This window comes from Ambystoma mexicanum, chromosome 9 (assembly GCF_040938575.1).
Source record: "Ambystoma mexicanum isolate Mex_15411 chromosome 9, UKY_AmexF1_1, whole genome shotgun sequence".
Lineage (NCBI taxonomy): Eukaryota > Metazoa > Chordata > Amphibia > Caudata > Ambystomatidae > Ambystoma > Ambystoma mexicanum.
This window is the reverse complement of record NC_090931.1, coordinates 732042919-732066300: the sequence shown is the minus strand read 5'-3', so window position 1 is coordinate 732066300 and position 23382 is coordinate 732042919. Positions and strand designations below refer to the sequence as shown.

Below are 23382 nucleotides of genomic sequence, written 5' to 3'. Positions count from 1 at the left end.
ATAGCCATTCTACTGATTCTATACCGAGGTTATGTGGTATAGACGTATATAGGCTTTTGACGTCTATGGTGAACATCAAATCATCCAAAATGTGTGGTATCACGAGTATATGTCGAAGTTTTTTGAATCAGAGGCTGTAGAAAAAAGTCAATGTAAATACCCAGCGGTTGGTTGATGCTTTCCATACCAGCAACAATGGGTCTTCCAGGTGGATTAGTGGGATGTTTGTGAATCTTTGGTAAGGTGTAGAAGTTTGGAATCCTTGGGTGGTCTTTAAACAAAAAAATGTGGGTATGTTTGTTTATCCAATCTAGTTCGAGAGCTTTATCCAGTAAAGTCTTCAGGTTCTGCTTGATCGTGACAGTTGGATCCAGATCTAAGGTGGCATAAATAGTCCTATCTTGAAGTTGCTTGTTGCATTCTGCATCATAGTCAGCTGTATTCTGGATGACCAGCGCTCCACCTTTATCCGCTGGACGGATAGTTATGTTCTTGTCACTATACAAGTCTTTGATGAGTCTCATCTCGAGAGGTTTCAGATTTTTATGTGGAGGATTCTTGTAACTGATTCTCTCCAAGTCACGGGTCACCAATTTTTGAAAGATGTCGATGGATGGAACAGTTATGGGAGGCACAAAACCACTCTTTTTTCTAAATTCTTGGAAATCTGGACTGTCTGGTGGTTTCTCTTGAACTTCTAATTCTTCAAAAAAGACCTTCAATTTCAATTTCTTAATGAATTTGTAGAGCTCAATTTTGGTGTCGAACCAAGTGGTACCATATGTGGGTACAAAACTCAGACCTTTTTGTAAAGTGTCAACCTCTGGCCTGCTCAATGGTCGGCTGGATATATTAATAACTAGGTTCTCCTTGACTGAAATCTGGTCTGTGGTTTGTTTTTTGTGTTTCCTCCTCCCCCTGCGGGTCCTTTTGGGCGGGCGCCCAAAAAAAGCCGAAGAGGAAGCTACTTGTGCTGCAGGACCAGTTCCTGTGTTGAGCTCCTCAGCCGTCTGTTCCGTGGATATTTCGGGTTCTCTCTGGGCTTCTGAATCAGAACTGCTGGTATTATCTGATGTGTATTTGAAAAGTTTCTTGGGTGCTACAGGGCCATACCGTTCCATCCACGTATAGACTTCATCGTTGATGTAGTCGTAGGTGTCTTGTTTACATTTTTTTAACTTTTTTCTGTTCCAATTCCGTTTTGTAGTCTTCAAGCTTGGTGTTAATATCTAACAAGATGGTATCGTATTCCTCCTTTCCTAGTGTACCAACTAGTTCTTTCTCAATATCTTCGATCTCTATCTTAAGCGTCGTCAAGTTCTTGGAGAGTTCTTGGATGGTTAATAGAATGAGATCTAATGAACATTTGTTCAAGATTGCCTCCCATTTACGGACGAACTCCTTGCTTTCCTTACAGAGGGTAGGTTGAAGTTGTATCCGTAGGCCTCTAGGGATTTGTTGGTTCTTAAAATAACGCCCTAATGTGATCACGTGGTTTATTAAAGGAGCGTTGTCTGGGCAACGCTCCGATGCGAACAACGCAGTTACACGCCGGCAAGCGAGAGGAACAGTCCGACTCCTCGCTGGTCTCATGGTAAGCTCCCCTGATGTTATGACACATACTGCTTACACGGATCCCACCCGGGTTCCTTACAATGTCTCTCTTACATTTCAGCTTATCTGCGCCTTGGCGCCGATTTTGTCCGGGCAGCTTTCTGCCCACCACATGGTTCTGGTTCTCCAAGCCACTGTCCATGCAAGCATTCTGCCATTTTCTCAGGTAAACGCGTTCTGCATTTCTTGTCATCGCTAACCTCATTACTTACAGACTTCTTATTGCTCATTCTTTCTCTTTTTCTATTTTTTCTTTTATGTATCAACCGATCTTTCTACCACTACAATGATTGGTATGTTATTTATATTTTTTTGTGAATGTGCATTGTGATACACTTTCTTTTGGATGTTATGTAAATATACATGTTAACTACAGACTTGCCCTGACGAAGGATTTGTAAATCCGAAATGCATTGGCAAAAGATTGTTTTGGTCTGACATAAAATGCTATTGGCTTTTTTCTTCCTCACTAAGAAGATATTAGTGAAGCCTCATACCAAGAGACGTATTTTTTCACAAAACCAGTGATTGATAAAAATCTTTATGAAATACCACTGAACTTTCATTATTATCATTATTTTTTGAATATGCAAACAATTTTACTTTGGAGTCTATCAAGCTTTATAGAGTTTACATAACTTACATACCCTGATTGGGTCTTCTAAGAGAGCGGCTGTGTGACCTTGCATCCGACTTGGTCTTTGGCTTCTTGTGTATTTTTGAATTAGGGTGTCTCCTTATTCGTCACAGCCAGCTCCTTTTTATAATTTGACAACAAGGAATCTTCAGAGCAACGAAACTTCTACATAGAAACAATTATTTGAGAAATGTGAATATCGTATAGTGGTGCCCACTCTTTTTGCTTTCTATGGTTGCTTAGCTTACCATAACTGGCGAATTTCAGGGGTTTTTCGATTTTATTTGTAACCATAACATCCTTTTAACAATTTTTTTTTACTGAATTTCATAGGTTTTTATTAGTGCAACTTAACCATAACTTCCCTTTAGCAAAGTTTTTCATTGAATTTCATAGGTTTTTATTAGTGCAACTTTACCATAACGTCACTTTAACAAAGTTTTTTCAGGTGTTTATGCATGTGTGCAGGGACACATGTTGATGGCTGTCTTGGGAGTTGTTGTTTGCATGTGTTCTATGTAACTGAGGGGTGAACATGGATCTTCATTTTTTAGGTACATGTATGTATTAGCTGAACTATGTTTCATTTTATTCTTTGTCTGCAGATCCTTTCATAAGGGAATGATGGCTATTTCAAGGAAGGAAATTTGACTGTCAACTGCATGCCAAGGGGCCAGGTAAGATGTTCTTTTATATTGATCAGTATGGAATGGTGAAGAAATTGTCGGTCTATACTGCACTTCGTTTATACACCCCACAATAGGGACATGTTTGTGCGCATAATGCACACTCTGGGACATGTGTGCATATATTGTAATTAGTGCTTGTTGAAGATTGTGTACATGTAGATAGCTGAGGCCATGTATGGCTTGCAGCTCGGACATGATGTTTCAGGATTTCTTGATGCTTACACATTTGACTGGTATGTTGGTTATTCAGATCCACCACAGCAGGAGGGGACCACTACAGTGGGTATGGTGCACAGGGTTCACTGATCAGGCTCTGGCATCGTTAACCTCCTTTCTTTCTGACAGCCCATCCCAGGTGGTACTCAAAGCCTTTCGTTCTTCTATCGCTCTTTCAACCTGTGCCGTTCCCCAGGGATATAACCTATCCCTCTAGTTCTTCAACATGTACATGGCTGCCTTAACGTGATTGCCACTTTCACCTCTAACTTGGGATGCACACAATTTAGCACTTCAAGGGGCCCTTTCTCAGTGTGGTTTGTGGCCACAGTGGATTGGCCCATTGTCATCACTGAATTTTACCTGGGATGTAGCAGGGTTGTGTGCACTCCATAGGGGAGGGATTTTAGGTGAAATATGATTGCACAAGCTGGGTACCTGCAGCCTCTCCACATTCCCTTTACCCAGCCATATGCATGCGGCAGGCCTGACGGTGTGGATGGGGTGCCACCACCATGTCCACCGGAACGCCACGCTGTGTTGCACCATTGTGCAGGACACAAGCTGCAACAAAGATCCTGCAGAATACTGGTGGTGCATAGAGCAACACACCACCAGGGTGGTCAAGGGAGCGGAGACATGACTTGAGCACTCCGAATGTGCGCTCCACTATGCCCTGAGTTGCAATATGGGCAGTGTTGTATCTTAACGCAGCAGGCGTGTTGGGGTTGCATTTTGGCGGCATCCTGTATTTGCTCAGAGGGTAGGCACTGTCCCTTGTAGAGGTGAGAATGGTTGTCATTTGTTGACAGTGTCTATTTGTCTGTGTGCAACATGCATGCATGTGCATGACCATTCCTACTCACCAATGAGCCATGTGTTGCCATGCTTCCCAGCTTCCAGGGCCCGGTGGAGGGGGGACATCCTGAAGATGTAACTATCATGGGTGCTGCCAGGATAGTTGGCATAGACTGAAGTAATGATGCCCTTGGCATCACACACAACCTGAACATTGATGGAGTGCCAGTGTTTTTGGTTGCGGTAGATATGCTCTGTTGCTCGAAGTGGACATAGAGTAATATGGGTGCAATCAATTGCACCTAGCATTTTTGGGAAGAGCGCCTCCCCATAAAAATCCTTGCCTTTCTGCAGATGTTCTGCAGATGTTCTGGGCATATAGATATGCTGGCGGACAGAAGGACGTGATGTTATTATTGCCAACACCTGGTGTACGCAGTGTGACTGCGTGGCCTGTGAAATGCCACCAACTATGGCGGTGGTCCGCTGGAATGAGCCAGTGGCCAAAAAATTCAGTACAGTGAACACCTCTTGAAAGGGACTCATTGCTTGGGAGCACAGGGTGGGTGATCTGAGGTCATCTTCCCACTCTGTGACCAGCTCTAGGATGATATGAAGGGGGAACCTATACCTGGCATAGACCTGGTCATCAGGCATCCCAAAAATGCTGGTCGTTGGGTGGAAGATCCAGGCCCTGGCCATCCTCCTCCTCCTGCGGTGTCCCACGATCACTGCTGCAACAAATGGTACATTCATCGTGGCTGTATATGTGCGTTTGTTGATTGCGCGTTCTTTTTATGCATTTCTTTTTGTATGCTTTGACGTTTATGCCTGCTATCGCGTGGCATAGCTGTTTCGCGATTTACGCATGCTTTTTCGCACGCCGGCGATCCCTCTTCAATTCCATGAATACAGTTGTTTTGCATGCGTATGGGCGGTGTGATTGTTTGACTGAGGAATTTCGCGTGATTTCGCGCGCAGTGGAATTTCACACGTTTTTGCGCACAAATCCCAGATTTTCGGTGCAAATCATTCCATGAATCGGGGCCTAAGTGAAAGTTCACTCACACGCACTTTCCCCTCATGAAATACAAAGGCCAGACTTTTTAAATGCCACCCTCTGAGTTCATGCTCTGCCCACAGTAAAATGAACCAATTCACGTGCAGGAGAGATGCGTGCCTCCCAGGTTACTGCATGCGTTAGATGCAATGAGCGGAAAGACACTCCAAGATGGGCAGGTCTCCAGTGGGAGCTCTTGGGCAATGTGCGGTGGCAGGGCAAGTCTGTGTCAGTATTGTTCTGGGACCATTGTAATTCTGTCATGAAGGAGGCTGCACGACGGTGCCATTATTTTAAAGCATGCCTTCTTTCACGTGCCACCGCAGCGGTCCAACACAAAGGGTATCCTAGCGTGGGGGTATTAATGGACAACGTGTGACGGAATGCACCGTGGCCGGGCGTGCATTGTTCCTGGAATGCAACAGTAACAGCTCCGGCTGGCCCCTGTCTGGAAGATGCAATGCAGGGAGAGTTCACGGCAGAGGGAGGGAGCTCGCATCCGTTGTTTAGTATCAATCAAGTGGTTGCTTGGGAGGGACTAGATGACTAAGTCTGAACAGGCTGGAAAGGGGGCCGGCAGAACAGTGGAGGCAGCATTCTTCGTATTTAAAGCTGCACCACTTTAAAAAAATCTGTTTGCAGACTTTTGTCCCGGAGCTGGTGCTGAAAGGAGAGGAACAGGCTGCTGGCTTAAATGGTGCTAAAACTACATTAAATTGTCCCCTTTCGCGCCGCAGGAGGACGCATGTTTAAGCGTTAGACACGATGATTTTTAAAGAAACCAGGACATTTTTAGTTCTCACGTTTTTATTAGGGTCGTTCGCAGCGACCCGTGGACAAGAAGAGGAGAGTGGTAAGTCGCTTTCTGGCGCCTTCGTTTACTTTAAAGCATGACTTTCAGCTGTGCTGCGCGTGTGGACTTGCGGGATTTCGTGTTTATGGAAAAATAACAATGTTAAGGTGTAGATGCAGGGAGAGGGCGTGCGGAGGGACCAACACAGAACGAGAGAACGAAAGACAAGGTGGGATATACACAGATTAAAAAACGGGGGAACGAGAGGGAAAGAAGAGACGGCGAGGGAGGAAAAAAGAAAAGAAGTTAAGGGGGTGGAAAGGATGGGGGGAATTAAGGGAGGAGGGGTCTACGTGAGAATATTGCACCCATTACTGCAAATCCTGAAATGTTTAATTCTTTAGAACAATGTATGTGACCCCCACAGCCCCCACCCCCACATCGACCCACTTTAATGAACAGCCCAACCCCACCCGTCCATCTATATTTTGGCATACATTTGTTGCAACCGATTCAACATTGTCGTATTTGCAATGATGGTCTTCGGAGTAATGGGGTGATACCGGTAGGGGGGAGGGAGGGAGGGAGGGAAAAAGGTAAGAAAGAAAGGATTGGGGAAGAAAGAAAGAAAGAAAGAAAGAAAGAAAGAAAGAAAGAAAGAAAGAAAGAAAGAAAGAAAGAAAGAAAGAAAGAAAGAAAGAAAGAAAGAAATGAGGGAAGGGGAGGAGGAAAGAAGGGCGTTAGGGAGGAAGGAAGGAAGGAAGGAAGGAAGGAAGGAAGGGAGGGAGGGAGGAAGGGAGGGAGGGAGGGAATAAGGAAGAAAGGGTGGACGGAAGAAGAGGGGAGAGGTGAAAGAAAGAAAGAGAAAGAAAGAAAGAAAGAAAGAAAGAAATGAAGAAAGAAAGAAAGAAAGAAAGAAAGAAAGAAAGAAAGAAAGAAAGAAAGAAATGAAGGAAGGGGAGGAGGAAAGAAGGGCGTTAGGGACGAAGGAAGGAAGGAGAGAGAGGGAGGGAGTGATGGAAGGTGGAAGGGAGGGAGGGAGAGAAGGAGGAAAGAGGGAGGGAATAAGGAAGGAATGGTGGACGGAAGAAGGCGAGGCAAGGGGTGGAAGGAAGGGAGGGAGGGAGTGAGGGAGGGAGGAAGGGAAGAAGGAAGGAAGGAAGGAAGGGAAAGGGATAGAGGTTAAGGAAGTAAGGAAGGAAGGAAGGAAAAGGGATAGAGGTTAAGGAAGTAAGGCAAGAAGGATGGAAGGAAAAGAATAATGAAAAAAGAAAGTAACACACAAAGAAAGATAGACAATGAGTATCTGCCTGGCGTTTTATTTCTTTTTTTTTACCGATGAAAGGGGTGACTCCTTCCTTTCATTGCCTGGTGTATATGCCAAACGTCCACATGGGTCCTAAGTAGAGAGATGATTAGGGGTTCTTACTAACAGAGTTACCACGTCTCTGCAGAGGGAGTGCATTGGGAGGCAGTAGTGGGTGGGGGGGCTGTCTGGGGTGGAGCCCTCTCTGTATTTCAGCTGCTTCCTTGTGCGTCCTTGAAAAGAACATGTCGAAGCACTTCGGTTCGCCCTGTCCCCCTGCCTTGTCTCTGCGGCTTGAAAGGCTGTCTAACTTTAGCTCTCCTCTGGCTTGTTTTCGGAGCTCGTGCTCTGCACTGCCGTCCCGGTAGATTACTCTGCAGTGACAGCGGCGTCTGATCTGTCCCAGTCTCTGGAAGTTCCCAGCCTTGCCTTTCTTGCAGGGTTAGCTTGACAGCTATTCTTCTGTTAAAAGGAGACACCCTCCCCCTTTCTTTTATTTATTTCTTGTATTTAACACTGCATACATGAAGCCAGCAAGCGCTCTGGCAGGTAATTGTGCAGGTTTCGACCTGCTCTGCTCTCGTTATTAATGTTTTGATGCACTTTGGTTTAAGTGTTTAGCCCGCGTTATTGCAGTGCGGTCTGGCAGAGGATGCTTCCCCGCATTCAGGCTTAAGCACACATACACCGAGTGCTAGACAGCGAGGTGCCGTTTACACGCATCCGTACACGCCGTGTGCAAGGTTAACGTGAACGTTTGAGTTAACATGCTAGTGCCATTTCTGTCATTTTACTTTTTTTAGGCGCCTTATTGCAACACTGTTGCTTCAAAGCACACAAGGGCAGGCACGGTTCTGTAATCTGTTCGTTTTTGATTTATTCAGAATATGCATAAATTCCAACACGCCCAATACCTCTTGTGCACTGTGATAATGGCGTGTGCTCATAACTATTTCAATAGGGGGAAAAAAACGTTAAACTCTTGCAGTTTAAAGAAAACTCCCAAAAAACATTGATTGTGAGTTATGACTTCAGCAGAACCGCGTCCAGCACTAGAGTCCCATTTTTGTATTGTTATAGGTTGCAAGGCAACTTTTAACGTTACTTTTCTTGCACACTTATTTGGAACCCCAGCTTGGTATCATTTTTCATTGAATTACATCGGCCATTTTGAATTCGATTCTTCTTTCAGCCTCTGTCCCTTGCGGCAGATGTTCTGTTTATTTATTTATTTATTTATTTATTATTTATAGCGCGCACCAAACCCGATTAAACCAATTAAAGTGGGGGGGGGGGGGTAGGGGGGAGGGCCCCTGGGATAAGGCATTCTAATAGACTGATTATACTACCAGATGTATTTTGGACAAAAAAAACTATTAACATAGTTCTGAAACGTGGTTCTTTTGGCGTGTTGACGATAGGGTTAAATTATAGCATTCCCCCATCACCTCATCCATCCTATATGAGCTTTTTGATGCACTTATGCAACTGAATCAGTATTACTGAGACGTGTCACTTGTTTGCAGAGTTGCTGCTTTTCGAGATTTTTCTAACATGACTATAAGAACAAGTGTTTGTCTTTGTGTAGCTGTTGTTCAGTTATTTTAAGTCGACACGATACATGTAGAAGTCATAATTAGACTGATCTTTTGGGCGCAACTCTGCAAAAAAATAATCAATTTTCCTTTCACTCATTTGAACCCAAAACGAATTTCTAATTCGGTGCAAATATTTGAGATGCGAGTGTGGAAAACGTTAATTTTTTCATAATCTGTTGAAAGAACAACCGCTATTCTTTAGCGACTTCTGGAGTGGCTTTTAGTTTCCTTGATGCAGCGTTTCTGGAGCCGGGGGTCCTAGCCACCTAGCGGCCATTTTGTGTGTTCCGGTACTTTTTGCCCCTGGCGGCATTCCTGTTATAATGTACATTGCACGTTGCCCTTGCCTGCCTCGTTTGATACTGTTCATTTTTCCTCTGGCGCTCCGCGGATTGCACCGGAAATGGTAATCTTCTTCATCTTCCGCGCGCGCCGAGTGTGGGCGGCAACAGCCTTCTGCAGTACGTGGCGCCGCTGTGGTGGATTTCTAGGGCGCACCATGCTTCCTGCCTCGGGCCTTAAAATTGCGGTTCGAGTGCAGGGCATAGTTGTGGATTTCTAAAAGTATTAGAAGAGCAGATACAACTGTTTGTTGACATAGTCTATGGAGGGAATTGGGCTTTTGCATTTCTACCAGTAGATACAGTGATAATGAACCAAATGTCACCTCGCTGCTCAACTTGCTTTGCAAAGCTTCATTTGAAGTTTGAAGCATCACGTGTCCATGATAGATTATGTCTTCCCTTCTCCTCGCGATATCTGTTCAACAGATGGGTTCCAACTGCAGACGCTCACATACCAGATCCATACTGGATGTCTTTCCCTTAACACAGGGTTGTCCAACTCCAGGCCTCAAGGGCGCGATCCATGTTGTATTTTCAGGATACCCCTCATTAATATGCATGAAATAAATTGGCATACAATGATTCTAAATGTATGCACATCTTTTCTGATGCATATTAATGAGGAATATCCTGAAAACCCATCAGGTTTTCGGCCCTCAAGGTCTTGAGTTGGACAACCCTGCCTTAACATGTAATTTTCCACACATTCCCTAAAGGATCTTGACGGGACCCCAAGAACCAACCAGAGTTTAGGCCAAAGTCTATAGCGGCCGTCCTCATTCGGGGAGAACCTAAGTCTGGGCTCTAAAATGGCACTTGTGACTGGCTGAAAAGTTCTCAGTCAGTCTGCTGGTCAAGCTTGTCTGCCCACAGGGATTATTTCCATTTTCTCAGTGGCCTATACTATAATTGCCAAGCCGCTATGGTAGGGGGCTTGTGACATTGACCCGAGGCAAAGCCAGCCCCTGTGCTAAATGAACCATGCTTAGAAAGTTCCTGGTTAAAAAAAAAAAAAAAGTGGACCGCTAATTGTGTCCACAATGCAGGGCTACGTGGGTGCTAAACAATGAGTTTGGCCTGCAATGTGTGAAGACAAAACCATGCGTGCACCGAATTCAAAAGATATAGGAAATCATGAGTAGAGGAGCAATAAAAACATAACTCTGAGACAAATCGCACTCAAAATCTTTTCACTTTTTCAGTGGGGATTTATGTACCATTGATCAGCTAATATTGCTGAAAATCCTATGCGTGTGACCGGCGTCCAATGGAATGCCATTCATTTTGGTTGGTCTTTTTTCTATTCCAGATCACAATATTTCGAAGTTCTCAAGTAACGCATTAGTAGGCGTGGTTTCTCTAAAGAAGGCTTTCATTAGTAGATAGCTTACTTCCCCATGTGTCTGAGCTTAGTTTCCTGCCCTGATACGGGGCGGCCAACACTTGAAAGCATAGACAAGATACAGGCAGAGGTAGACAACCTCAAAGTTGATTTTGACCTGGTTCCTAAACCAGTTACTGCTCCTTGTGAGCAAGGCAATTGGGTTACATGTTTAAGAAATATGTGGAAACATTTAGATGCATTGCACAGTTTTTGAAGTCACATTAGTGGGTTTTTTCTGTAATGGAGGCCTTGTATGCATCCAGTTTGGAGTTTATTGGTAAATCACCTAGGGGTAGCTTAGGATCAATGTTATTCCGCACTTCTTTTAGTTGGAAGCAGGTGGCTATATGTCACTAAATTGAATAAGGTGCTGATACTTATATTGTCCTTGAGGTGAACCCCCTAACCCAGGGTTGTCCAACTCCAGGCCTCGAGGGCCAGATCCATGTCGGATTTTCATGATACGCCTCATTAATATTCATGGGATGAATTTGCATACGATGATTCTGAAAGTATGCACGTTTTTCCTCATGAATATTATTATTAATGAGTGATATCGAAAGCCTTCAGGATTCCGGCCTTCGAGGCCTGGAGTGGACAACCCTGCACCCATATAATTATATGCATGCATACAATTTGCAATGGAAAAAGAAGTATGGTTGTGGGAAGTCGATGGTAAGTAGACCACGAAAAGCGGTGGGTATCTAGAGGAGGAATTCTGTCATGCTCTTATTCATTGTAGGCCCTTTACTCTCAAATGTATCATCTCAGAATATGGAGTGATTCAATTCTTCATCTTGTTGAAGTGGCTCTTCAATGTCTCCCTGAAATCTCCAGCCGACCTCATATTCCCATACATGGCCTTTTCTCAAACCCATGAAGATGAAACTCGATCACTTTCAGTCTTCAGGGATCTGCATCAGCCCACCATGGTATCTTGGATTGCCAGCTCCAGATTCAGGACTGGATGTTGGACACAACCTTTGCATGAGTTCCTTAAAGATCGGGATGATCTATTTCGTCAATCCTATTCTTTCTGCTTGCTCCTTCGCCCTCATATCCCACTGCTGTCGCTCAGCAAAAAAGCCTTGGAGTCATCTTTGACAACCGAACTGTGATTTGCAAACCATATTCATAAGCTCATAAATAACTCTCATCTCCAGCTGCAGGCACTGAGGCACATCATCCCACGATTCAACGTGTCACAAATGTTTAGGTCACTCTTGGTATGGTTCTTTCACCCGAGGGCTATTGGAACAGTATCTTCTCTGGCATCAGCAATACACTTGCACATCAATTAAAGGTTATCCAGAATAAAGCAGGGAGGCTCATTTTGAATCTCAAACCAGAGACCACATCACAGCTGCACTTCCAACCTTACAATGGCCCCCTGTCAGAGCATGCATTGATTTCAAAATCACATTCCTTATCCCCAGAGCTTACGGGAACAATGGACCGCTGCACCCAAGGGAGAAAGCAAACTATTACCTCTCCACAAGGACCCTGAGGTCCTCAGGCTCAAAAGCACATGTCAATAGAAAAGCCACAGCTTTCAGGAAAATAAAACTTGGATTTAGAAGGCTGGGGTCACCAGGACTCTGCCTTTAGAACATTTTGCCTGCTGATTTTGGAGAAGATATTAATCACTCCTACTTTGGCAAAAGATTGAAGACCTGCCTCTTCAGGAAATCCTATGGACTCCACTGTTTTGATTTTATTTACGTGGACTTCCTAGACTTGTACATCCTCCTTTGCAAATTCCTGTATCCCCTGGATAGTTTTAATTTTGTCAAAATGTTTTGCTTCTCTCCCTCATTGATTTTGTCCCTTACTATGTACTAACCCTGGGTTGTTCTACTCCAGGCCCCCAGGCCGGGAACCATGTCGGATTTTGAGGATATCCATAAGATAAATTTACATACAAGGAATATATAAATGTATGCACATTCTTTCTCCTGGACATGAATAGGGATATCCTGAAAACCTGTCACGAATCTGGCCCTCGAGGTCTGGACCAATTCTCCATCTTGCACTTTAGTGATCTCAGTGTTCTCTAACCTGTGAAAGATTGGAATTCACTCCTATCCCATTTCCTCAGAGGGTGCTACCACATGGCTTGCCCATTGGTAGTGCCTTACAAACACCCCAAAACTTAAAATATCAATATTTTGCTTGTCTTTCCATCCACATTCTGTCTCTTATTTTCAAACTTCTTACTGTATTACCTCAGTGTTTTCTCATGTGGATTCTTTGCTTTGGACTGTAACTCTGTTTCTCTGCTTGAGCTTGCCATGGGTTTACGTCTTAGTTGCCTCGCGACAGGGACACAGGGAAAGGCACACTGTGGATGAGTCCATAATCTTGGTTGTGGTGTGGAAAGATGCACTAAAAAACACAGAATATTACTATATTGTTTTAATTGATTTTCCATTTCAACAAGCGATGTTAACATTTGTATTAGCTCTAAACTTCAGAACTTTACTCATAAGACTAAATGTATTCATTTATTTATTGAATATGTGTAGGGCACCTATTGAGCAAAAAGAATTTCCAGGCACCACAAAACATAAGAGGGGGGAGCAGAGGAGCGTTTAACAGTAACTGGCCCTACTAGGCCTTGAGACATTAAAATCGTGCAAGTGCAGTAACAGAAGTCTGGGGGGAGGGGGCAATCAGGGGAAAGGTCGGGAAATGAACAAGGGTAGAGGGAGAAGTGCAGGAGCTAGGGGGCAGCAGGAGTTGAGCAATTGATGAGGGGTGCCCAGGAGGGCAAGTGCCTGTGGAAGCAGGGGTAGGGGTCAACTAGTGTGGGGACAGGGGTGGACCAGACTCAGTAGGCTAGTCAGGGTAGGGTGCCCAAGGGCAAGTGCTGGTAAAAGGGGTCCAGGGGAGGACTAGTCAAAGAAGGGCCTGGCCCCAGTAAGGTTTATAAGGGATTTAGGCGATCAGTCTCAGCAGCAAGTGGTGTCTAGCAATGGAGGCGGAGAGGGAAGGAGATGGGGAATAGGAAGGTCTTGAGAAGCTTCCGGAACGTAAGGAGATCCCGCTCAAGACAGAGAGGGGCAGGGAGGCCATTCCAGAGGGAGGATCCTGCCTAAGAAAGAGATCTACCCCCCACTCTCTGCTTAGTGAAACATCTGATCTGCAGCCAGTTGGAGCTAGATGACCGAAGGACACTAGTAGGGAGGTATTTAGGGAGAGAGAGCTGGATTTAATGAGGTCCCAGGCACCAGAAAGCCTCGTGGATGATGCAGAGGGTCTTGAATTTGGTCCTTGCAACCACTGGGAACCAGTGGAGAGATTTTAGCGCTGGAGTGATGCGGTCCCTGGGCTTGAGGCCAAGGATAAGTCTCACAGTCCTATTCTGGTTTAGTTGAAGAGGTCAGAGGGAGGAACGAAGCAGATTAAGGAAGAGGCTGTTGCACTGATCCACCATGGAGAGAACCAGAGCTCTGGAGACATTGAGCTTTGGGGGAAGGCAAAGAAAGGGAGGATAGCTCAGGGGCAACATGCTTGCCTTGGAAGCAAGGCGACACAGAGCACCATAGGTGTGATCCCTGGGTCCGTGCTTAGAAACCTCAGGGTACTAGGTGCATTATAAATAACCTATCATATCATAAAGGGAGAATGCCTCTAAGGAGGTGAAACTGAAAGTGGGCCTTCTTGGCAAGGTCAGCGATATGAGGTGAGAAGGAGAGAGAGGAGTCGAAGACGGCACCCATGTTATTTGCCTCACACCAGGGTGAGAAGTGGTGGCCCAGGGAGGGCGGGCAGAGAATAAGAGGGAAGGAGGGGGCAGGAGTCACAATGAGAAGGATCTCAGTCTTACTGGCATTAAGGCAGAGATCGTTAGCAGCACACTATGCCTGAATAGGGGTCAGGCAGTCGGGAATGAGGGAGGAAGGAGAGGAGGAACAAGGAGGGGAGCTTAAAGGAGAGCTGTGTGTCATCAGCATAACACTGGTAGGGAGAGAAGGTAGCGATAAGGTGGGCAAGAGGGGCAAGGCAAATGTTGAAAAGCCACAGTGAGAGGATGGAGCCCAGAGGGACGCCAAATGTAGAGAGTGAGGTAGAGGAGACAAATGGGCCCAATTGCACTTGGGAGGGCTGCTTCAAAAGGAAAGAGGCCAGCCAATCCAGTGCCTGGTCCGTGATGGCAATGGTGCCGCAGAGCCAATTTATGAGGGTGGAATGATTGACTGTGTCAAAGCCAGAGGACAGATCAAGGAGGATGAGAACGGAGGTAGAGTTGGAGTCGTGGTTTGAGAACAAGTCATTATGGGTGTTCAGGAGAGTAGTTTCCATGCCTCTGGCTTCTCTGAAGCCAGACTGGTGGTCGTGGAGACAGCCAACAGATTCAGTGTGATAGATTAGTTGGGAGATGAGCCTATTTGGGACATAAGAAGAGAAAATGTACAGGTGTTTCCCCTAGTGGCACAACATCTTGGACATGCATCCGGGTGTACCACATTCCTTTCAAGCAATGGTGGCGCCAGCGGTAACATACCAAATTGAAACTAAAGGCCTTGCAAGCGAGGGGTATTCACATCTAGATGATGTTCTTAATTGAACGTCTGTTTGACTGCCCAAACGGCACAAGCCACCGGAGACTGGTCAAATAATACTAAAAAGTGAATACAATCTGCTAATCTCCTTTTACTATTGTTTTAGCCCTACCGTCGACATCAGAGGCATTAGACCGCAAGTATGTATTTTATTTTATTTATTGTACATTTGTTAGGTGCCTATACAATAAAATGGTGTTTCCAGGCACCACAAGGCTAATGGGGAGGGAGCAAAGGAGTAAATGACAATGGCAAACAAAACAAAAAACAATCATGGTCCTACTAGGCCTTGTGGCATTCGGACGTGCAAGTGCAAAGAAGAGAAGTGCAGAAAGGGGGTAGGGGGCCAAGGTAAGGCAAGTGCAAGTGGGATCCTGGTAGGGAATTGCAGGGGGTGCCAAGGCTTGTGGCCATAGGCTAAGTGCTACGGCGGAGGAGCCCCAGGGTGGGATGCACAACCATCAGGAGTGTGCACGCAAGGGTAGTACTGAGGGTGGGGGAGGCTGCTGGTGTCGACAAGGTGGAAGGGCTGGTAACCTATGAGATTCCTGAGGGACCTGGTCGCCAGTCTCAGTGGCGATGGGAGGATTAGCAGGAAGGGAGAAGGGGGAAGTGGTAGAGAAAAGCAGAGTTTTGAGAAGTTTTCAGAATTTAAGGAGATAGGCTCAAGTCTAAGAGAGTTAGGGATGCTGTTCCAAGGAGAGGCACAAGTCGAGGAGAGAGACCTGACCCCACTCTCTGCTTGGAGAAGCATTTGACAAGAAGACAGTTTGAGGTAGAGGGGCAGAGGGCTATAGCAGGGACGTATGTGGGGAGCAATAGTTGGAGATAGCGTGGTCCCAGGCCACAGAAAGCCTTGTGGATGATGCAGAGGGTCTTGAATTTGATCCTTGCAACCACTGGGAGACAGAGAAGAGATTATAGTGCTGGAGAAATGCAGTCCCTGGACTTGAGGCCAAGGATAAGCCTTGCATCCCTATTCTGGATTCGCTGGAGGGGGTGTAGGGAGGAAAGGGGGAGGCTGAGGAAGAGGCTATTGCAGTAGTCTAGCCTAGAGAGGACCAGAGCTCTGGAGACAAGCTTCTGGGGGAAGGTGGGGAAAGGGAGAATTCATCTAAGGAGGTAAAGCTGGAAGTGGGACTTCTTGACAAGGTCCAAGATGTGAGGGATGAAGGCGAGAGAGGAGTCAAAGATCATCCCAAGGTTTTTGCCTCACAGGATGGTGAGGGTAGCGGGCCCAAAGAGTCCTGCTACCCTCACTGTTAGTTTCAATTTATATTATATATAGCCTACAGTGCAGTCTAATCATTATCAGTGCTGAAGATGTCTGAAAAGAAGGTGCTCATCTCATGTGGAGAAATGTGTTTTAAATCTGCAGATGCTTAAAGTGCCTAAAACGTTCAAAAACAATGTGGATACATTTTTTAATCTAGGGGCACTTTTTTTCACCAAGTCAGTATTGAAGATTGAAATTCTTGCAATCTCTGTGTGTTGCTTTGGTACATAGCTCCTGAATCACAAACGGTTGTCTGGTGCCCTTTGGTCTGTGTCTGGCACATAGTACCGTCAAGTCGCCCCATTCTGCAGAACTTTTTTGCCCTGCCTGCATTTCCATGTCATAGTGGTATTGGCAGAGTCCCAGACTTAGCGCTCTTTTAAAAAATGTGTGCCACATACTCTACCACTTAATCTTCAAATAGGGAACAGAGAGCTCCCACGGTGGTGATTGCAGCTCATTAGAGAACACAACTTCACGGGGGTGGCCTGGTATACCCCCAAAGGTCCTGGCATGGCAGGGGCCGTAGCTAGAGGCTGACAATCAAGCCTCAACTGTGCTGCCTGACTCTGCTAAAGGCTGCTTCTGGCCTGCCCTGGGGGTGGGCGGGTGATAGCCTTGGTGGGACTCTCTTGGCCCTCTGTCGATTTCCCCCCAGAAGGGGCGGGAGCTAGGGCTACCACCCAACGAGCAGCAACCCTTTGGTGTGAAAGGATCTGTTCCCCGTGTGGTAGCCGCGCCTCTCCTGTCACATGCTCAGTAAAGGGACGTTTGCCAAGAATAGAGTGCATCCGTCAATGCTATGGTATGGAATCCAAATACAGATGGAACGAAACATGGGGGAACCCTGACTTAATTAATAGAAGTCATGCATTTTCTTTTGATATAACATCCTGCCCAATCCAAGAGTATAAATGGTTACATAATATTGGAGTGCAGAAGGGGGAAAGTTGCCCCAGTTGAGTGCTCGCCCAGCTCCACTTCTCCCAGTGCATATTCTCTAACGGGGTGCAGCAAGGAATACGGGCACCCCCTCATCTGAATGTGGAGCAACCCCATGCAAACAAGGGCCCACCCATCTGTGAATCGCCCGACGAAGGATATCCTTTTGCACATTGTGTACTACAGAAATGGGGGCAAGGGCCACCGTCTAATTCCCAAGAGCTCTATGAGCTCACAAAGCAGTGGAACCAGTTCCTTGACCCACTCTGTGCCCACACTGCCTGGCATGAAATGAAGAAGCAGGAATCAAAAGCCCAACCGTTCACGCCCTCTATCCTGAGCAGCTGCTTACCATGAACTCCTTCTGATGCCAAAGCATCTCGCCATGGTATTGGCACCTATCCTTGGATGAAGCGTTGTGCCCCTCCCAGTGGACTTCTTCAATGACTTTCTCCTGTGAAGGGAAAGGAATGTTCCACATCCGCAGCTGCAATGCATGGACTTCAGTTGCTCCCTATTGGATACCCGGGCTTGGCTTGGCTTGGCTAAACAGGTATACCCAACACAAGAGCCAAGTTAGGCCGCCGTGCAGTTACTTTGCCCCTTTTCCATCTTTCAGTCTTATTCCCCATTCATGTGATCCCACTGCGACTTTGCTATTCTGCTCCACTGGGCCACTTTCCCTAATTTCTCTTATTTCTGTACATCTGTAGCCTAAAACCCACATTTCTCTAAGTGCTACAAAATCCCTGTCATACATTAATTCATACACATTCTTACGTCAATAGGTGCTATTTGTAGTGTTTTCCCGATTTGGTGTTTTCACTTCTTGAATTTGTAGCAATTTCCTCCCACAGTGCGACCCTGTTAAATGTATATTGCATTCCTACGATGTCTAAGCACCGTGCTTTCCTTATAAAAGCATTTGTTAGAAAAGGACCACTCTGTCGATTAACAAAATCAATATTACGCGTCTGGTAGGTGGTGGCGCTATTATGGTAGCAGATCTCATCTAGGCGGTGCCCGGCAGCCATCCATTGCCGGCAGAGGGTGTGTAGCCACGGGGCACTTAGACATTGGGTGCGGTCTCTATCCAGATTGCTGTCTTTACAATTGACCCATTTTCTGTTTCACCAAAGGGCTGTCTGCCTGGCACCTCATTCTCTCTCTAACTGCTTCTCCTCGCTATCTCTTGCCCTCTGTCTCTTTCTCCCTCTATTCCCCTTTCTCTCACACTCTCCATTTCGCTCCCCCTTTCAAATTGCATGATCTCTTTATAGCATTATAAAGACGGCTGCAGTAATAATAAACTATACATGAGCATCCCGACAAGACTTTGAGATATCTGGATGGACTGCATACTTGATCTGAGGTTTAAAATGTGCTGTTCTCTTTTCATAGGAAAGGTAATTTTCTCATGAACATCTATCACCACATTTCTTTGGGTGCCTGTTATTGAGAGATCCCCATCCTTGTACAAAATGGTATGCTGATGTTGTAGTTATGTAAATTGTCCTTTGAAAATGGTAATTTCTTAGCGGTATTTCAAACATCTCTTACAACGTGTCAACCTTTGTACATCAGATTGTTATTAAGAATGTTCAATACATATTGGTTGTAAAAGATCCTGCATTGGAAGAGAACCTCAAGTGTGTCCGCATTTATGATATTGAATGTTAGGCCCAGAAATAGCATTTTTCTGTCTGTCTACAGGAACATAACTCTACCGTGCCAAATGGCAATTGGCGTCTTCCATCTTGAAAAGTGAAACCCAAGCATTTTGATATTCTTAAACCATAAATTGTATTTGATATATTTTGAATAAACTGAGACCAACCATGCAGGGAAATCAAATGTTTCTAACAAAATTTAGAAATATGATGCAGAGACTCTAAATTTTCTTTTTATTCGGTATATTTTGGTTTACATGCACCTTTGTTACACATATCTTATTAAATGTATGATGTGTGGCCGTCTATAAGAAGCAAAACCACAGAACGCAACAATTTCAGAAATGCACCAGTAAGTAAATGAAACCTGAGGAAATGAAAGACAGAGTCCAATGTCTACTCCATTGATTTTCACAGTTCCATTACCAAAGCTATTTCACTAGTTGCCAAATGCCCAAAGTAACAGTGAATGCACTCCTTGCAATATCATAGGAGGAAGACACTTCCTGCACAGATAGCAGTGTGTCTGCTTTCCACAATATTGGTTACGGCAGTGACAGGATTTACACAGTGTTGGTGACAGTTGAGACAAGAAAGCATACTTTTGGGGCTCAGTTGGCGTGGAAGAGAAGTCTGAGTTTGAAAGTGGGGTTCAAAATTTAGAGTGCATATCTCATGAATGAGGGGTCATCCAGGTAAGGCAAGACTATTTTTTAGAAGAAGTGCAAAGTTTACAAAGTTATACAAAATGTTCTTAATTCAAAATCATTTTTTGCGACCGATGTATCCCAGTTGCCTCCCCTTTCGCTTCGACAACTTGTTTCATTCAATTCCGGAATGTGGGTGATTGGAAGAGGTATTGGAATAAGAATGAGTTGGTTTGTTGAATTGTGTTGGTGGTTTGGGGATACATCTGCAGTAAATTACTCAGAAGTCCAGTCTTCGGTATTGTCATGTTGTCCCCTGTCTTCCATCTTGCCTTTCAACTGACATGTACCCTACACAGTTTCCTACCTCCCTGCCTCCACACCTCCCTGGACTGCTCATTATATGTCCTCCCATTGCAATAAACATTCCGGAAATCGGATGCATGCTGGGGTATTTCTCATTCTTTGACCCAGTATGACTCCTCCCTCACAAAACACTCGATCTAGTGGAGACAAAAGGAGAGAGGGGAGGCATTTACCCTTGGCTTGATCAAGGTGAGTACTGTATCAGGTGTAATCCATTGAGACCGGCTTTGGCCATATGGCGTGCGGGCCTGCCTAAACGATTCTTTCATACCTGGGATTCACTGTAGGGGTATGACCTGCTCAAGAGAGGAGAACACGATGACCTTGCTGCATAGCTGGATGATGATAGGTCTTATAAGTTCTCGCACTTGGTGAGAAGATCAATGTGTGATTTCTCCTATCACTGAGCGATGTATTGATTTTGAAAGCACTGGCTAGTCACTGGCCTAGCGAGAGCAACCTGCTAATGCTGATAGTGCCCTAAAGTGCACAGAGAGTGACCTGGGGTGGTACGTACTACCCCTCGAATCTGATTGGCCACCCCATACACGTGTGTGTGCTCGTACTTCATGCCATCCCTGCATAAGTCAGTGCCCCACTTGGGCCACCCCAGTCAAAAGAGTCTGGACTCACCACTGCTAAAGTGACAAGCAAATAGGCATCAGCCCCGGCTTAGGATCGCTCAGATACACCCATAGGAAAATGGCAATGCTCAGGGAGAGCCAGGGGTTCTGACTCTGTGTCTCTTCTCTTTTTATACATAGTGTTTGCTGGTTCTCTTGCTGTTGGGTAAGTCTTTATCACACTTGCCAACTGCCATTTCCCAAAATATTATCCTGGTCATATACACTTTTCTGTGCCATGATGCTTTTCCTAATAGTGGTTAACAAAGCATTGATACCTTATCACCTAAATCATCTTTCCCCATCGAGGCACAATATGTACTCAGTTTTAATGATTCTAAGTGATTCGGCCGCGGCTGATTTTGCTGCGGTCGGAAAGTTTGCATGAGAATGGTGCGAACTACCATAAGTTCGCACCTTTCTCATGCAAACACACTTACATACTATGGGGGCTGCAAGGGTTTCCCCCACAACCCCTGATCACTATACCGTGAAGTATAGTGAGCGGGGTGCTTCGGTGGACATCCCTTCAGTCCCCGTTTCTTTTTTTTTCACAGGTGTGCTGCGGGGGTGTCCCGTGCAACACCCCGCTCACTATACCACACAGTATAGTGAGCGGGGTGTTGCAGGGGACGCCCCTGCAGTCTTTTTGTTTACTTACCTGTAATGCTACCACCAAAGGTTCGAACCTTTGGTGTTCGAACCTTTGGTGGTAGCATTTTTCGGTCGTATTGTATGGTCGGAACTTTTTTTTTGGTCCAATCGTACAATACCGTTTAATTGACATTGAGTTCTACTATGTAGTTGTTAAAGATTATGATGGATGATGGTTGAAGGACTATGTTAAAATGAATCCTAATTTCTGACAAATAGGTACATATTACATTTGTGCCAGTCTATGTAGGCAGACCATTTCCACAGAAGATACAATTGAACTAAAGAAGATATTCCTTTCCATAGTCAATATTGAGCAGACTCAAAGTTCCTTGGTCTAACATTCATGATCAGCATTCCATGAGAACATTCTTTTTGAAATCAGCCCTGGATCTGTAATTCCTTTTCAGTGGGAGTTGCATGTGTGCTTGTAAAATTGCAGTGGCCTTCCAAACGAAGTGAATCAATAAGCAGCCCCCACTCCCTGCTAAACTGCGTGAATTATAATCCTAACCTGCCTTGTTTCCCAAATTCCCAACTGCAATCTATGTGTACCACTAATGGAGGGGAGTTGACCCCTATGTGCCGGCTTATTATACATTTCTATGCCAATTGAATGAAAATACAATCCCTTCACCCTTATGAAAGATGAGCTATTGTATCTTGAGAAATTACTATAAATTATTCTACATTATTTGCATGTTGTCAGTCTACAAGAATGTATCAGTGACCGACCCCCTCAAATTTAGATTTGCAAACTTTGTGGAGCTGGTTCTGTTTGTCAAGAAGCCATATTTGTTTACAGGTTCTTCACAAAGTTATGCAAAGTGCTATCAGACTCCAACATTTGACTACAGACTGACCTGGTTGTCCTTATGTGTTCATGAAGATACAGACCGAAAGACACAGGGCTTTGTGAATTTGTTCATGAAGAACAGTAGTGTAAATGGAGTTGCAAAGGGTAATGAGTTTTTTAACAAGTTGATTTAAATCTGAGTACAAAGACATTAAAGGAACCGGTTCAGGTGGGTGGGAGCGCAATGGATTACGGAACCTGGGAATTGCAATGAGACATTTGGAAGGAGTACGTTGCAAAGTGAAACTTGACGATGGCAAAGCTAGAGAGCATTCAGATTAATAGGAAAGGGGATGATGTGGCTAGTGTGGTAAATGATCTGGCCTTCATCATGCAACACCATCATAGAAAAGCTATGAACATCGCAAACATATCATTGGGAAGGAGGTCTCAGTTACCGAATGTGGGCAGACCATTGCATACATGATAGTTTTAGATCAGTACAACTATATTCAACAGATGTTTTGTGTCAGAGTATAGTCCGCTTCCCTTGGTGACATTGGCATTTAGCAGTTACAGATCTTACAGAGAATTGTTGGGCAATTTTGTCCAAAAAGTGCTCATTGTGAGCAAAACATTGGCAATCATTGCACCCCAGTGATGAAAGGACAGGTTAGGGTGGTGTGAGACACTATATAGCAATGCAATAACATTTACCAAGTCCAGTTGGGTGTCCAATAAAGACAGAAGCGGTATCAAAATCAGAGGTCCAAGTACTAAGCATACACACACATCGATGGAGAGTGAATAGTCAATAAGTATGAACCGTAACATTTTATAATGTACAAGAGGGTGTGATCAAATCGTAAGAGGAAATCCCAAAGTGTTCAACCTCTCCTGTTTGTGACCCACACATGGGTGTGAAACCTTGATATCCTTGATACTCACTGTTGCTCTCTGCTGACACCATCCAGAAGGTTTTGGCCAATCCTGCTTATTTTACTGAGTTGGACATGCTGAAAATGGAGAAATATACTACTAATGGAGGCATACCCCCATGAAAATTAGTCTTCCAGTGGAGGACACACCCCAAGATTGAGCACTAGAAGGCAGATTCGACACACATAAAACGACTCTTCAACAGTCCTTTCATAATACCTTGGTACTAAATCACCTGTGATAGGATACTTCTACCACACTTCATTGATTAACTTAGTACTGCCTCACTTTCGTGTAATGAGGACCCTCATGCCTATGAGGCACGACCAATCCCTTCTCTTTGCTTCAATATTGTCGTCAAAGATCCCCATTGCTTGATCCATCAGTTACGCTTTGGGCAATTTACTGCACTGTAAGAATCTTGATTGTCCCTCCATAGGACAGTGGAATGATTTTAAAGACCTC

The 23382-nt window shown here is 45.0% G+C and overlaps 1 protein-coding gene across 1 annotated transcript in view; it reads left to right on the top strand.

Moving 5' to 3' along the window:
- Positions 1-5608: 5608 nt before the first annotated feature.
- Positions 5609-23382, top strand: part of COL5A2 (collagen type V alpha 2 chain) — a 366388-nt gene continuing 348614 nt past the window's right edge. The window contains exon 1 of the mRNA XM_069615629.1: positions 5609-5867. Within this exon, the coding sequence (XP_069471730.1) occupies positions 5780-5867 (88 nt within the window). The 5' untranslated portion in view covers positions 5609-5779. The remainder of the gene's footprint in view (positions 5868-23382) is intronic.